This window comes from Neopsephotus bourkii, unplaced genomic scaffold (genome assembly GCF_033783945.1).
Source record: "Neopsephotus bourkii isolate Nb327-2 ecotype Australia unplaced genomic scaffold, CSIRO-AGI_Nbou_v1 NB_944, whole genome shotgun sequence".
NCBI lineage: Eukaryota > Metazoa > Chordata > Aves > Psittaciformes > Psittacidae > Neopsephotus > Neopsephotus bourkii.
In genome coordinates, this window is record NW_026901438.1 from 1 (window position 1) to 17,805 (window position 17,805).

At 57.3% G+C, this 17,805-nt stretch overlaps 1 protein-coding gene across 1 annotated transcript; it reads right to left on the reverse strand.

Moving 5' to 3' along the window:
- Positions 1-6,473: 6,473 nt before the first annotated feature.
- PRODH2 (proline dehydrogenase 2) lies at positions 6,474-16,034 on the reverse strand. Its single transcript, XM_061358513.1, has 9 exons — positions 15,950-16,034; positions 14,840-14,960; positions 14,274-14,351; positions 13,533-13,616; positions 12,021-12,170; positions 10,655-10,821; positions 9,883-9,987; positions 7,633-7,718; positions 6,474-6,670 (listed from the first exon to the last, which is right to left on the reverse strand). Exons 2-9 carry the CDS (start codon positions 14,882-14,884, stop codon positions 6,474-6,476), a joined length of 912 nt encoding a protein of 303 aa, XP_061214497.1. The 5' UTR covers positions 14,885-14,960; positions 15,950-16,034.
- Positions 16,035-17,805: the final 1,771 nt, after the last annotated feature.

The window sequence follows — 17,805 nt, forward strand, 5'->3', positions numbered from 1 at the left end:
GGCCCCATAGCACCTATGGGCACCCATTGACATCTATGGGCACCCATTGACATCTATGGGCACCCATTGACACCTATGGGCACCCATTGACCTATGGGCACCCATTGACACCTATGGGGACCCATTGACATCTATGGGCACCCATTGACACCAATGGCCCCATAGCACCCATGGGCACCCATTGACCCCAATGGCCCCATAGCACCCATGGGCACCCATTGACCCCAATGGCCCCATAAGCACCAATGGCCCCATAGCACCCATAGGCACCAGTGGGCCCAGTGCCACCAATCCCCTTTGGCAGCACCCCATAGCCCCCATTACCCCCCATAGACCCCATTGCCTCCCATAGACCCCCATTAACCCCCATAGCCCCATTGCCCCACATTACCCCTATAGTCCCCATTACCCCATTACCCCCTATAGCCCCATAGCCCCCCATTAACCCCATTTCTCCCATTACCCCCTGTTGCCCCATTACCCCCATAGGCCCCCATTGCCCCATTATCCCCTATAGCCCCATACCCCCATTGCCTCCCATAGCCCCATAGCCCCCAATAGCCCCCCCCATAGCCCATGCCCCCCATTATCCCCTATAGCCCCATTAACCCCCATTGCCTCCCATAGCCCCCCATTAACCCCATTTTCCCCTATAGCCCCATTACCCCCCATTACCCCCTATAGCCCCATTACTCCCTTTGCTTCCCATAGCCCCATTGCCCCATAGACCCCATTACCCCCCATAGGCCCCATTACCCCCTATAGCCCCCCATTGCCCCCATTGCCCCCCATTACCCCCATTCCCCCATTGCCCCCATTAACCCCATTACCCCCCATAACCCCATTAACCCCCATTACCCCTATTGCCCCCATTACCCCCATTACCCCCATTGCCCCCATTGCCCCATTGCCCCCATAGTCCCCCATTAACCCCATTACCCCCCATAGCCCCCCATTTCCCCCATTATCACCATAGCCCCCATTGCCCCCCATAGCCTCATAGCTTCCATAGCCCCATGTCCCCATTGCCTATTGCTCCCATAACCCCCACTGCCCCCCATTACCCCTATAGCCCCCATAACCCCCTATAGCCCCATAGCCCCCATTGCCCCCCATAGCCCCATAGCTCCCATAGACCCCCATAGCCCCCATAGCCCCCATAGCCCCCATAGCCCCCATAGGCACCCATAGCACCCATAGCCCCCATAGAGCCCCATAGCCCCCATAGCCCCCCATAACCCCCATAGCCCCCATAGCCCCCTATACCCCCATAGCCCCCATAGCCCCCTATAGCCCCATAGCCCACCCCCATACCCATAGCCCCCTATAGCCCCATAGCCCCCCATTACCCCCATAGCCCCCTATAGCCCCATAGCCCCCCTTGCCCCCATTACCCACATACCCCCTATAGCCCCATAGCCCCCCATTACACCCACAGCCCCCATTGCCTCCTATAGCCCCATAGCCCCCATAGCCCCCCATAGCCCCATAGCCCCCCATAGCCCCCATTACCCCCATAGCCCCCATAGCCCCCATATCCCCCATAGCCTCCTATAGCCCCATAGCCCCCATACCCCCATAGCCTCCCATTACCCCCATAGCCCCCATAGCCTCCTATAGCCCCATAGCCCCCATAGCCCCCATAGCCCCCATAACCCCCATTACCCCCATAGCCCCCATAGCCCCCTATAGCCCCATAGCCCCCATAGCCCCCTATAGCCCCATAGCCCCCATAACCCCATAGCACCATAGGCCCCCATAGCCCCCATAGCCCCCCATAGCCCCCATAGCCCCCATAGCACCCATAACCCCATAACCCCCATAGCCCCCATAGCCCCCATAGCCCCATAACCCCATAGCCCCCATAACCCCCATAACCCCCATAACCCCCATAGCCCCCATAGCCCCATAGCCCCCATAGCCCCATAGCCCCATAGCCCCCATAACCCCATAGCCCCATAGCCCCCCATAGCCCCCTATAGCCCCATAGCCCCCATAACCCCCATAGCCCCATAGCCCCCATAGCCCCATAGCCCCCCATAACCCCCATAGCCCCCATAGCCCCCATAGCCCCCATAGCCCCCTATAGCCCCATAGCCCCCATAGCACCCCATTACCCCCATAGCCCCCATTACCCCCATAGCCCCCATAGCCCCCATAGCCTCCCATAGCCTCCATAGCTCCCATAGCCCCCCATAGGCTCCCATAGCCCCCATAGCCCCCCATTACCCCCATAGCCCCCCATTACCCCCATAGCCCCCATTACCCCCATAGCCCCCATAGCCCCATAGCCCCATAGCCCCCATAGCCCCCATAGATCCACAGCTCCCATAGCCCCCCATAGCCCCCCATTACCCCCATAGCCCCCATAGCCCCCCATAGCCCCCTATAACCCCATAGCCCCCATAGCCTCCATAGCCCCATAGCACCCCATAGACCCCATAGCCCCCATAGCCCCCATAGCCCCCATAGCCCCCATAGCCCCATAGCCCCCATAGCCCCCATAACCCCCATAGCCCCCATAGCCCCCATAGCCCCATAGCCCCCATTACCCCACCCCCATAGCCCCCATAACCCCACCCCCATAGCCCCCATAGCCCCATAGCCCCCATACTCCCATAGCCCCCCATAGCCCCCATAACCCCCTACAGCCCCATAGCCTCCATTGCCACCTATAGCCCCATAGCACCCCATTACCCCCATAGCCCCCATTGCCTCCTATAGGCCCATAGCCCCCCATAACCCCCATAGCCCCCATTGCCCCCCATAGGCTCATAGCTCCCATAGACCCCCATTACCCCCATAGCCCCCATAACCCCCTATAGCCCCCATAGCCCCCACAGCCCCATAGCCCCCCATAACCCCCATTGCCCCCCATAGCACCACAGCCCCCCATTACCCCCATAGCCTCCATTGCCTCCTATAGCCCCATAGCCCTCATAGCCCCCCATTACCCCCATAGCCCCCATAGGCCCCTATAGCACCACAGCCCCCCGTTAACCCCATAGCCCCCATTGCCTCCTATAGCACCATAGCCCCCCATTACCTCCATAGCCCCCATTAGCCCCATAGCCCCCATAGGCCCCTATAGCACCACAGCACCCCATTAACCCCATAGCCCCCATTGCCTCCTATAGCCCCATAGCCCCCATAGCCCCCCATTACCCCCATAGCCCCTCATTACCTCCATAGCCCCCATAACCCCGTACAGCCCCATAGCCCCCCATAACCCCATAGCACCATAGCCCCCCATAGCCTCCTATAGCCCCCATAGCCCCCATTGCCTCCTATAGCCCCATAGCCCCACATTAATCCCATAGCCTCCATTGCCTCCTATAGCCCCATAGTTCCCATAGACCCCCATTACCCCCATAGCCCCCATAGCCCCATAGCCCCCATAGCACCCCATTACCCCCATAGCCCCCCATTACCCCCATAGCCCCCATAGCCCCCTATAGCCCCATAGCCCCCCATAACCCCCATAGCCCCCATAGCCTCCTATAGCCCCATAGCCCCCATAGCCCCCATAACCCCCATAGCCCCCATAGCCCCCATAGCCCCATAGCCCCCATAGCCCCCCATTACCCCCATAGCCCCCATAGCCCCATAGCCCCATAGCCCCCATAGCCCCCCATTACCCCATAGCCCCCCATTACCCCCATAGCCCCCATAGCCCCATAGCCCCCATAGGCCCCTATAGCACCACAGCCCCCCATTACCCCCATAGCCCCCATAGCCCCCTATAGCCCCCATAGCCCCCATAGCCCCCATCACCCCCATAGACTCCATTGCCTCCTATAGCCCCATAGCCCCCATAGCCCCCCATTACCCCCATAGCCCCCTATAGCACCACAGCCCCATAGCCCCCCATAGCCCCCCATTACCCCATAGCCCCCCATTACCCCATAGCCCCCCATTAGCCCCATAGCCCCCCATAGCCCCCTATAGCCCCATAGCCCCCCATTACCCCCATAGCCCCCATTGCCTCCTATAGCCCCATAGCCCCCCATTACCCCCATAGCCCCCTATAGCACCACAGCTCCCATAGCCCCCATAGCCCCCATTACCCCATAGCCCCCCATTAGCACCCCATAGCCCCCATTAGCCCCATAGCCCCCATAGCCCCTATAGCCCACAGCCCCCCATTACCCACAGCCCCCATAGCCCCCCATAGCCCCCATAGCCCCCATAGCCCCCATTGCCCCCATAGCCCCCATAGCCCCATAGCCCCCATTGCCCCCCATAGCCCCCCATTACCCCATAGCCCCCATTACCCCATAGCCCCCATAGCCCCATAGCCCCCATAGTCCCCTATAGCACCACAGCCCCCCATTAATCCCATAGCCTCCATTGCCTCCTATAGCCCCATAGTTCCCATAGACCCCCATTACCCCATAGCCCCCCATTACTCCCATAGCCTCCCATTACCCCCATAGCCCCCATAGACCCCCATAGCCCCCCATCACCCCCATACCCCCCGTACCTGCAGCACGAACCGTTCCCACCCGGGCTCCATCTCGCGCTTGGGGGCGGGGCCAAGCGATGAAAGAGGAGGGAGGGGGGAGGAGGAGGAAAAGGGGGCGGAGCTTCAGGCGCGCGCGCGCGGGGCGCGGCGGGAGACGAGGGCGGGGCTTCCCTTTCCCGCGCTCCCCCCCCTTTCTTCCCCTCCGCTTTTTGGCGCGCCGGGGAGCGCGCGCCCGCGGCCCCCCCCCACCCCCCGAGGGGGCGGCCTCTGATTGGGCGGGGCCGGCGCGCGCCCCTTTTCCCGCCCCCTTTCCCTTCTTTTTCCCGCGCCGCCGCTTTTTTCCCGCGCGCACAAAATGGCCGCCTCCTCCCCTTCCCCCTTCCCCACCCCGCCTCGTTCTCGCTCTCCCCCCACACGCGATTGGTCGGCGGCGGGACACGTGACGGGCGGAAGCCACTCCTCCCCCTTACGTAGCCTTAAGGGAGGGGCGGGGCCGCAGAGCGCATGCGCGCAGGGGCCTCAGCGCCGTTGCCACGGCAACCGCAGCCTCCCCCTCCCTTCGCTTTCTCCCTTTGCGCTGATTGGCTGAGAGCGGCCCCGCCTCCTCCTGACCACGCCCCCTCCTCCCTTACGTGGCGACGCCCCTTGAGGGGGGGGGTTCGCCCTTGAGGCCGCGCCCCGCTCCCCTTCTAGAGCCCCGCCCCTCCTTAAGGCCACGCCCCTTGCCTAAGGCCACGCCCCCCGCGGCGGCCATTTTGCGCAGCGACGCCCCCCCCCCATAGAAACCCATGGGGACGGGGGAGTGGGGGGCCACAGACGTTTATTTTGGGGTGAATTTGGGCTCTTTTGGGCTGATTTTGGGTCGATTTTGCAGTTTTGGTGCCGTCCCCCCCAGATCAGTGCCTTTTGGGCTGATTTTGGCCCATTTTGGGCGGATTTGAGTGGGTTTGGGGTGGGTTTTGGGGCTATTTTGGGTTATTTTAGGGGGATTGGTGCTGATTCGGGCTCATTTTGGGGTTGTTTTGTGTTGGTTTTGGGCTATTTTGGGATAATTTTGCCCTATTTTGGCTCTATTTCACTCACCCCCCCATCCTAAATGCGTTTTGGGCTGATTTTGGCCAATTTTGGTCAAATTTGGGCCAATTTTGGTCTTGTTTGGGCTCATTTTGGCCAATTTTGGTCTAATTTGGGCTGATTTTTGGCCAATTTTGGTCTATTTTCGGCCATTATGGCCTGATTTGGGGTGCTTTTGGTCTAATTTTGTCCAATTTGGTTTAATTTTGTCCAATTTTGGTCTAATTTTAGCTCGTTTTGGCTGATTTTAGTCTGATTTTGTCCAATTTTAGTCTAACTTTGGCCAATTTTGGCCTTATTTGAGCTGGTTTTGGCCAATTTTGGTCTAATTTGTCCAATTTTCATCTAATTTGTTCTGATTTTGGCCAATTCTTGTCTAAATTGAGTTGATTTTGAGCTATTTTGGTTAATATCAGCAGATTTTGGCCAATTTTAGTCTAATTTGTGCTGACTTTGGCCAATTTTGGTCTAATTTCATCTGATTTTGGCCATTTTGGTCTAATTTGGGCCTCTTTTAGTCTAATTTGTGCAGATTTTGTCCAATTCTTGTCTAATTTGAGCTGATTTGACCAATTTTGGTCAAATTTCAGCACATTTTGTCCAATTTTATTCTAATTTGAGCTGATTTTGACCAATTTTGGTTAATTTTGTCAGATTTTGTCCAATTTTATTCTAATTTGAGCTGATTTGACCAATTTTGGTCAAATTTCAGCACATTTTGGCCAATTTTGCTCTAATTTCTGCTGATTTGGGCCCATTTGGGTCTAATTTGCGCTCATTCGGGGGTTGATTTAGTGGTTAATTCCTTGCCCGATTTGTGCCATTTTCCGCCCGATTCCCCTCAAATTCCTCTCTATTCCCACCCCATTTTCTCTCCCCGCCCCTCCCCCCCCTTCCCCCCTCCCCCTTTCCTTCTTTTTTGCCCGATTTCCGCTCATTTCGCCCCATTCCCGCCCCGTTTCGCCCATTGCAGGAGGCGGCGCCGCAGCTCCTGGGCCAGCAGGCGGCGCTCGAGGGCCGTGCGCAACAGCGCCCCCTGGCGGTGCTCCTGGGCGCGGCGCGCCAGGTACGGCAGCACCGACACTTCCGGTCCCACCGGAACTGACTTGAAGGCGGAGAAACCCGCGCGCCCTGACCGGAAATGGGGGGGGAGAGCCCATAATAAACACATAGGGACCCATAGAGACACATAGAGACCCATAGAGACCCATAGAGACCCATAGAGACCCATAGAGACCCCATAGAGACCCATAGAGACCCATAGAGACCCATAGAGACCCCATAGTAACCATAACATCCCATAATAACCACATAGAGACCCATAGAGACCCATAGAGACCCATAGTGACCGCATAGTAACCATAACATCCCATAATAAACCCACAGGTACCCATAGAAACCCCATAGTAAGCATAACATCCCATAATAACCACATAGGGACCCATAGAGACCCATAGAGACCCCATAGAGACCCCATAGGGACCCATAGAGACCCCATAGAGACCCCATAGAGACCCCATGAGCCCATAGAGACCCCATAGAGAGAGCCCATGAGCCCATAGAGACCCATAGAGCCCCATAGAGCCCCATAGAGCCCCATAGAGACCCATAGAGCCCCATAGAGACCCATAGAGCCCCATAATAACCCCATAGAGCCCCATAGAGACCCATAGAGACCCATAGAGACCCCATAGAGACCCCATAGAGCCCCATAGAGCCCATAGAGCCCCATAGAGCCCATAGAGCCCCATAGAGCCCCATAGAGCCCCATAGAGCCCCATAGAGCCCCATAGAGACCCATGACCCCATGAGACCATAGAGACCCATAGACCCCATAAGCCCATAGAGACCCCATAGAGCCCATGAGCCCAGAACCCCATAGAGACCCCATAGAGCCCCATAGACCATAGAGCCCCATAGAGCCCCATAGAGCCCCATAGAGACCCATAGAGACCCCATAGAGCCCCATAGAGACCCCATAGAGCCCCATAGAGCCCCATAGAGACCCCATAGAGCCCCATAGAGCCCCATAGAGCCCCATAGAGCCCCATAGAGCCCCATAGAGCCCCATAGCGCCCCATAGCAGGGCTCACCCAGCGCCAGGCTCACGTGATCGCCCATCCCATAGAGCTGCCCGAAGCAGACCCCGGCGCGGCGCGGGATGCGCAGGGCCTCCATGCTGCCATGGCAACGGAGGCGGCCCATGGTGAGAGCCTGGGGTCCCATAGGGACACAGAGCGGCATCCCATAATAACCCCATAGTAACATCCCATAATAACCCATAGTAACATCCCATAATAACCCATAGTAACATCCCATAATAACCCATAGTAACATCCCATAATAACCCATAGTAACATCCCATAATAACCCCATAGTAACAATAGCATCCCATAATGACCCCATAGTAACAATAGCATCCCATAATGACCCCATAGTAACAATAGCATCCCATAATGACCCCATAGTAACAATAGCATCCCATAATGACCCCATAGTAACAATAGCTCCATAGTCCCATAGTAACAATAGCATCCCATAATGACCCCATAGTAATACATCCATAATAACCCATTAACAATAGCATCCCATAATGACCCCATAGTAACAATAGCATCCCATAATGACCCCATAGTAACAATAGCATCCCATAATGACCCCATAGTAACAATAGCATCCCATAATGACCCCATAGTAACAATAGCATCCCATAATGACCCCATAGTAACAATAGCATCCCATAGTGACCCATAATGACCCCATAGTAACAATAGCATCCCATAATGACCCCATAGTAACAATAGCATCCCATAATAACCCCATAGTAACAATAGCACCATAATGACCCATAGTCATCCCATCCCATAGTGACCCATAATAACAATGGCATCCCATAATGACCCCATAGTAACAATAGCATCCCATAATGACCCCATAGTAACAATAGCATCCCATAATGACCCCATAGTAACAATAGCATCCCATAGTGACCCCATAGTAACAATAGCATCCCATAATCACATAGTAACAATAGCATCCCATAATGACCCCATAGTAACAATAGCATCCCATAATGACCCCATAGTAACAATAGCATCCCATAGTGACCCATAAACAATATCATCCCATAATGACCCCATAGTAACAATAGCATCCCATAATGACCCCATAGTAACAATAGCATCCCATAATGACCCCATAGTAACAATAGCATCCCATAGTGACCCCATAGTAACAATAGCATCCCATAATGACCCCATAGTAACAATAGCATCCCATAATGACCCCATAGTAACAATAGCATCCCATAATGACCCCATAGTAACAATAGCATCCCATAGTGACCCCATAGTAACAATAGCATCCCATAATGACCCCATAGTAACAATAGCATCCCATAATGACCCCATAGTAACAATAGCATCCCATAGTGACCCCATAGTAACAATAGCATCCCATAATAACCCCATAGTAACAATAGCATCCCATAGTGACCCCAGAGAGACCCTATAGAGACCCATAGAGACCCCATGGTAACCAGAACATCCCATAATAACCCCATAGTGACCCCATAGAGACCCATAGAGACCCCAGAGAGACCCCATGGTAACCAGAACATCCCATAATAACCCCATAGTGACCCCATAGAGACCCCAGAGAAGCCCCATGGTAACCAGAACATCCCATAATGACCCCATGTTGACCCCATAGTAACCATAACATCCCATAATAACCCTATAGTAACAATAGCATCCCATAATAACCCCATAGTAACCTCATAGTAACCAGAACATCCCATAATAACCCCAGAGAGACCCCATGGTGACCCCATGGTAACCATAACACCCCATAATAACCCCACAGTGACCCCATAGCAACCATAACACCCCATAATAACCCCACGGTGACCCCATAGCAACCATAACACCCCATAATAACCCCACAGTGACCCCATAGCAACCATAACACCCCATAATAACCCCATAGCAACCCCATAGCAACCATAACACCCCATAATAACCCCACAGCGACCCCATAGCAACCATAACACCCCATAATAACCCCACAGTGACCCCATAGCAACCATAACACCCCATAATAACCCCACGGTGACCCCACAGTGACCCCATTAGAACAAGGAGGGGGGCGTGGCCGTGTCCTCAGCTGACCCCGCCCCCTTTGGCCCTTTAGCGCCCCCTGCTGGCCGCGCCGCAAACCCCTGCCTGCGCCCCCATAGACACCAATAGAGCCCCATAGAGCCCTATAGACACCCCATAGAGCCCCATAGACACCAATAGAGCCCCATAGCGCCCCATAGCGCCCCACATGTGGGGCAGACCCACCGCTGCACCGCCTGCATCACCGAGGCCTCGTTGTGAGTGGCCACCATGAGCCGGGCCTGGTCCTGAACCACCAGTGCTAGAGCCAGCTCCAGGCAGGCCCCATAGCTATGGGGTGAGACCCATAGAGAGCCATTGGGACACATAGGGACACATAGAGACCCATAGAGACCCATAGAGACCATAGGGACCCATAGAGACCATAGGGACCCATAGAGACCCATAGAGACCCCATACAGCCCTATAGAGACCCCATAGAGACCCATTGGGAGCCATAGAGACACATAGAGACCCCATAGAGACACATAGAAACCCCATAGGGACCCATAGAGGCCCATAGAGACCCCATAGAGCCCCATAGACACCCCATAGAGAACCCATAGAGACCCCATAGAGCCCCATAGAGCCCCATAGACACCCCATAGAGACCTCATAGACACCCCATAGAGACCCATAGAGCCCCATAGAGCCTCATAGAGCCCCATAGAGACCCATACAGCCCCATAGAGACGCCATAGACACCCCATAGAGACCCATAGAGACCCATAGAGCCCCATAGAGCCCCATAGAGCGCCATAGAGACCCATAGAGACCCCATAGAGACCCCATAGAGACCCCATAGAGCCCCATAGAGACCCCATAGAAACCCCATAGAGAACCCATAGAGACCCCATAGAGCCCCATAGAGCCCCATAGATCCCCATAGAGACCCCATAGAGCCCCATAGAGACCCCATAGAGCCCCATAGAGCCCCCATAGACCCCCATAGCCCCACCTGATGTGCGTGGCCTCCAATGTGGGGTGCAAGGGGTCCGGGACCCCCAAGTTGTGGGCCCGGAGCCGCTCCTCCTCCAGGTACGCCCCTCGGACCAGCTTCACCCCATAGCGCGCCCCATAGCGCCGGGCCCATGAGGCCTCCATGGTGAGCACCTGCTCAGCGCCCTGCCCCATAGAGAGCCCGGTGCGGGGTGCCCCATAGGGATCCATAGAGACCCACAGGGACCCCATAGGGACCCATAGGGACCCATAGAGACCCCATAGAGATCCCACAGAGACCCCATAGAGACCCCATAGAGACCCATAGAGACCCATAGAGACACCATAGAGACCCACAGGGACCCCATAGAGACCCCATAGAGCCCCATAGAGCCCCATAGGGACCCATAGAGACCCATAGAGACCCATAGAGACCCACAGGGACCCCATAGAGACCCCATAGAGCCCCATAGAGCCCCATAGGGACCCATAGAGACCCATAGAGACCCATAGAGACCCACAGGGACCCCATAGAGACCCCATAGAGCCCCATAGAGCCCCATAGGGACCCATAGAGACCCATAGAGACCCATAGAGACCCACAGGGACCCCATAGAGACCCCATAGAGCCCCATAGAGCCCCATAGGGACCCATAGAGACCCATAGAGACCCATAGAGACCCACAGGGACCCCATAGAGACCCCATAGAGCCCCATAGAGCCCCATAGGGACCCATAGAGACCCATAGAGACCCATAGAGACCCACAGGGACCCCATAGAGACCCCATAGAGCCCCATAGAGCCCCATAGGGACCCATAGAGACCCATAGAGACCCATAGAGACCCACAGGGACCCCATAGAGACCCCATAGAGCCCCATAGAGCCCCATAGGGACCCATAGAGACCCATAGAGACCCATAGAGACCCATAGAGACCCCATAGAGACCCCATAGAGACCCCATAGAGACCAATAGAGACCCCATAGAGACCCCATAGAGACCCCATAGAGACCCCATAGAGCCCCATAGAGACCCATAGAGACCCCATAGAGACCCCATAGAGACCCCATAGGGATACATAGAGACCCATACAGACTCCATAGAAACCCCATAGAGCCCCATAGGGACCCATAGAGACCCCATAGAGACCCATATGGACCCATAGAGACCCCATAGATCCCCATAGATCCCCATAGAGACCCATAGACACCCATAGGGACCCCATAGATACACATAGAGACCCATAGAGTCCCCATACAGACCCATAGAACCCCATAGAACCCCATAGATCCCCATAGAGACCCCATAGACACCCATAGAGACCCCATAGAGCCCCCCCTCGCCCCCCATCCATGGGGCTGCCCCATAGCGCCCCCTAACGCACCCTCACGTAGGCCTGCACCGTGCTCCAGACGCGAGGCTCCGCCCCCCGGTTGTGCCGGCCAATCAGAGCGAGGGTGAGGAGCCGCAGCGCCCCCTGCAGGTGGCTCTGCTCCGCGTCCACCATGAGCGTGACTCCCTGCGCCGCGGCCGCCTGCGGGGCCCCATTGAGCTCTATGGGGCTGCCCCATGGATTCTATGGGGCTGGATCCACATCGGGACCCATTGATTCTGTGGGGCTGCCCCGTTGATCCTATGGGGCTGGATCCATATCGGGGCCCATTGAGCTCTATGGGGCTGCCCCATGGATTCTATGGGGCTGGATCCACATCGGGACCCATTGATTCTATGGGGCTGGATCCACATTCGGGCCCTACTGATTCTATGGGGCTGCCCCATGGATTCTATGGGGCTGGATCCATATTGGGACCACTGATTCTATGGGGCTGCCCCATGGATTCTATGGGGCTGGATCCACATCGGGACCCATTGAGCTCTATGGGGCTGCCCCATGGATTCTATGGGGCTGGATCCATATCAGGACCCATTGAGCTCTATGGGGCTGCCCCATGGATTCTATGGGGCTGGATCCACATCGGGACCCATTGATTCTGTGGGGCTGCCCCGTTGATCCTATGGGGCTGAATCCATATTGGGACCCATTGAGCTCTATGGGGCTGCCCCATGGATTCTATGGGGCTGGATCCACATCGGGACCCATTGATTCTATGGGGCTGCCCCATGGATTCTATGGGGCTGGATCCATATTGGGACCCATTGAGCTCTATGGGGCTGCCCCATGGATTCTATGGGGCTGGACCCACATTGGGACCCACTGAGTCTATGGGGCTGACTCATTGATTCTATGGGGCTGAATCCATATTTGGGCCCCACTGATTCTATGGTGCTGCCCCATGGATTCTATGGGGCTGGATCCACATCGGGACCCATTGATTCTATGGGGCTGCCCCACTGATTCTATGGGGCTGGACACACATCGGGACCCATTGATTCTATGGGGCTGCCCCACTGATTCTATGGTGCTGGACCCATATCCAGGCCCCATTGATTCTATGGGGCTGCCCCACTGTCCTATGAGACTGTCCCACTGATTCTATGGGGCTGGACCCACATCGGGACCCATTGAGTCTATGGGGTGGCCCCATTGATTCTATGAGGCTTCCCCATTGATTCTATGGGGGTGGACCCACATCGAGCCTTACTGATTCTATGTGGCTGCCCCACTGATTCTATGGGACTGGACGCACATCTGGCCCCATGGATTCTATGGGGCTGGACCCACATCGGGATCCACTGATTCAACGGGGCTGGCCCACTGAAGTCTATGAGGCTGGACCCACATCAGTCAACATTGAGTCTATGGGGCTGTCCCACTGATTCTATGGGGCTAGACCCACATTGGGCCCCACTGATTCTATGGGGCTGGACACATATTGGGACCCACTGAATCTATGGGGCTGCCCCATTGATTCTATGGGGCTGCCCCACACCTCACCTGGGCCACGCTGTCCAAGCGCCGCAGGGAGACCCCAAAGTGCTGGTTCTGCTGTGGGGTCAGGAAGGGCAGGGAAGGAGCAATCTATGGGGCAGACCCACAAGTTAGGGGGGATCATTGGGCTCTATGGGGCAGGTTATGGGGCTCTATGGGGCAGGATATGGGGCTCATTGGGCTCTATGGGGCAGGTTATGAGGCTCATTGGGCTCTATGGGGCAGATTATGAGGATCTATGGGGCAGGTTATGGGGCTCATTGGGCTCTATGGGGCAGGATATGGGGCTCATTGGACTCCATGGGGCAGCATATGGGTCTCATTGGGCTCCATGGTGCAGGTTATGGGTCTCATTGGGCTCTATGGGGAAGGTTATGGGGCACTATGGGGCAGCTTATAGGGCTCACTGGGCTCTATGGGGCAGATTATGAAGCTCTATGGGGCAGGTTATGGGGCTCATTGGGCTCTATGGGGCAGGTTATGAGGATCTATGGGGCAGGTTATGGGGCTCATTGGCCTCTATGGGGCAGGTTATGGGACACATTGGGCTCAATGGGGCATGTTATTGGGCTCATTGGGCTCAATGGGGCAGGTTATGGGTCTCATTGGGCTCTATGGGGCAGATTATGAGGCTCTATGGGTCAGGTTATGGGGCTCATTGGGCTCTATGGGGCAGGTTATGGGGCACATCGAGTTCTATGGGGCAATCTATGGGGCTCAGCCCCATATGCGTGGGTCAGGCCCCACCTCGCCCCCCATGGCCGCAATGATGAACTCCGGCGTCAGTTTGGTACCCGGCTCCTGCATCCGCTGCTGGATGGTGGCCTATGGGGAGATGTGGGGCTCAATTATGGGGCTGGGGGGGGGGGTGCCCCAACCCTGCCCCATAGATTCTATGGGGCAGACCCACGGATTCTATGGGGCAGACCCATAGATTCTATGGAACAGTTCTATAGATTCTATGGGGCAGACCCACAGATTCTATGGGGCAGACCCATAGATTCTATGGGGCAGACCCACAGATTCTATGGGGCAGACCCATAGATTCTATGGAACAGACCTATAGATTCTATGGGGCAGACCCATAGATTCTATGGAACAGACCCACAGATTCTATGGGGCAGACCCACAGATTCTATGGGGCAGACCCACAAATTCTATGGGGCAGACCCACAGATTCTATGGAACAGACCCATAGATTCTATGGGGCAGCCCCACACCTTCTGTGGGGCAGCCCCACAAATTCTATGGGGCAGACCCACGGATTGTATAGGGCAGACCCACAGATTCTATGGGGCAGCCCCATAACTCACGCAGAGCTCGGCATCCATCATGGCCGTCACCTTCAGCTGCATCATGGCCCCGGGGCCCGTGGCCGCCGCCAGCCCCACACATTCCAGGGCTGCCCCATGGTTGGCGTCGAACCAGGCCTCGCTGCCCCACACATGGGTGGAGATGTGGGGCAGGGCTCAGAACCCGCCCCATAGAGCCCTATGTGCTCCATAGCCCCCCATAGACAACAATGCACCCCATAACCCACCCCATAGCACCCCATACCCTGCCCCATAGCACCCCATAGACACCAGTGCACCCCATAGCCCCCCATAAACCCCTCACAGCACCCCATTACCAGCTCCATAGACCCGAACGTTCACCATAACCCACCCTATAGCACCCCATCCCCTCCCCATAGCGCCCCCATCCCCTCCCCCATAGAGCACCCATACCCTGCCCCATAGACCCCAATGGATCCCATAGCGCCCCTATCCCCTGCCCCATGGCACCCCATAGAACCCCCACCTCCTGCCCCATAGAGCACTCATACCCTGCCCCATACAACCCAATGCGCCCCAGAGACCCCAATGCACCCCATAGTGCCCCCATCCCCTGCCCCATAGCACCCTATAGACCCACATAGAACCCCCATCCCCTGCCCCATAGCGCTCCATAGGGACCCCATCCCCTGCCCCATAGCGCCCCCATCCCCTGCCCCATAGAGCCCCCATCCCCTCCCCCATAGCGCCCCCATTCCCTGCCCCATAGCGCCCCCATCCCCTGCCCCATAGACCCCAATGCACCCCATAGCGCCCCCATCCCCTGCCCCATAGACCCCAATGCACCCCATAGAGTCCCCATCCCCTGCCCCATAGCGCCCCCATCCTCTGCCCCATAGCGCCCCATATCCCCCCATAGCCCCGCCCCCCCCATAGCACACCCATCCCCTCCCCCATAGCACACCCATCCCCTCCCCCATAGCGCCCCCATTCCCTACCCCATAGACCCCAATGCACCCCATAGAGCCCCCATCCCCTGCCCCATAGACCCCAATGCACCCCATAGCGCCCCCATCCCCTGCCCCATAGCGCCCCATATCCCCCCCACCCCCCCTATCGCGCCCTTTGGCGCCCCCTGGCGGCGCTCACCCTCCGTGGCCCCTCCCCCCGGGGCTCTCGCAGGGGAGGGCGAGGGCGGGGCCGAGCCCCTCCCCCCGCAGCCGCGCGGCCGCCGCCAGGACCCGGGAGGGGGAGGGGCCCGCCACGAACTGGGCGTAAAAGAGAGCGCGGAGGGGGGGAGGGGCGAAGGGGAGGAGCTGCGGGGGGAGGGGAGGGACGCATAAAGAGACCCATAGGGACCCATAGAGACCCATAGAGACACCATAGAGACCCATAGAGACCCATAGAGACCCATAGAGACCCATAGAGACCCATAGAGACCCATAGGGACCCATAGAGACCCATAGAGACCCATAGGGACCCATAGAGACCCATAGAGACCCATAGAGACCCACAGAGACCCATAGAGACCCCATAGAGACCCATAGAGACCCATAGAGACCCATAGAGACCCATAGAGACCCATAGGGACCCATAGAGCCCCATAGGGACCCATAGAGACACCATAGAGACCCATAGGGACCCATAGAGACCCATAGGGACCCATAGAGACCCATAGAGACCCATAGAGACCCATAGAGACCCATAGAGACCCACAGAGACCCATAGAGACCCCATAGAGACCCATAGAGACCCATAGAGACCCATAGAGACCCATAGAGACCCATAGGGACCCGTAGGGACCCGTAGAGACCCCATAGAGACCCATAGAGACCCATAGAGACCCATAGGGACCCATAGAGACCCATAGAGACCCATAGGGACCCGTAGGGACCCGTAGAGACCCCATAGAGACCCATAGAGACCCATAGAGACCCATAGGGACCCATAGAGACCCATAGGGACCCATAGAGACCCATAGAGACCCATAGAGACCCCATAGGGACCCATAAACCCAGCCCCATAGAGCCCACCCCATAGACCCCCATAGACCCCCATAGACCCCTCATAGACCCCAATAGACCCAATAGACCCCCATAGACCCCCATAGACCCCCATAGACCCCCATAGACCCCCATAGACCCCATAGACCCCCCATAGACCCCCATAGCCCCCCATAGACCCCCATAGCCCCCCATAGACCCCCATAGCCCCCCATAGACCCCCCATAGACCCCCATAGACCCCCATAGACCCCCCATAGCCCCCCATAGACCCCCATAGACCCCCCATAGACCCCCATAGACCCCCATAGACCCCCCATAGACCCCCATAGACCCCCATAGACCCCCCATAGACCCCCATAGACCCCCCCATAGACCCCCATAGACCCCCCATAGACCCCCATAGACCCCCATAGACCCCCCATAGACCCCCCATAGACCCCCATAGACCCCCATAGACCCCCATAGACCCCCATAGACCCATAGACCCCATAGACCCCCATAGACCCCCCATAGACCCCCATAGACCCCCATAGACCCCCATAGACCCCCCATAGACCCCCATAGCCCCGCCCCCTCCCCTCCCCTCCCCCCTCACCGTCCCCGCTCTCTTGGCCACGCCCCTCCTCGCGCACAGCCCCAGCACCAGCAGCGCCCGCAGCAGCTCCCGCGCGCTCCGGCGCCGCAGCCCCGCCCCCCCCGCCAGGTCCAGCCCGGGGGGAGGGGCGCAGGGAGGGGGGAGGGGGAGGGGGGGGGTGGGGGGCACCGACACCGAGCCCGGCCCCATAGATCCCGATCCCTGCCCCATAGAGCCCTGCCCCATAGAGCCCTGCCCCATAGAGCCCTGCCCCATAGATCCTTGCCCTATAGAGCCCTCTTCCTGCCCCATAGATCCCGATCCCTGCCCCATAGAGCCCCGACCCATAGAGCCCAATCCCTGCCCCATAGAGCCAGAGCCCTGCCCCATAGATCCTTGCCCCATAGAGCTATGCCCTATAGAGCC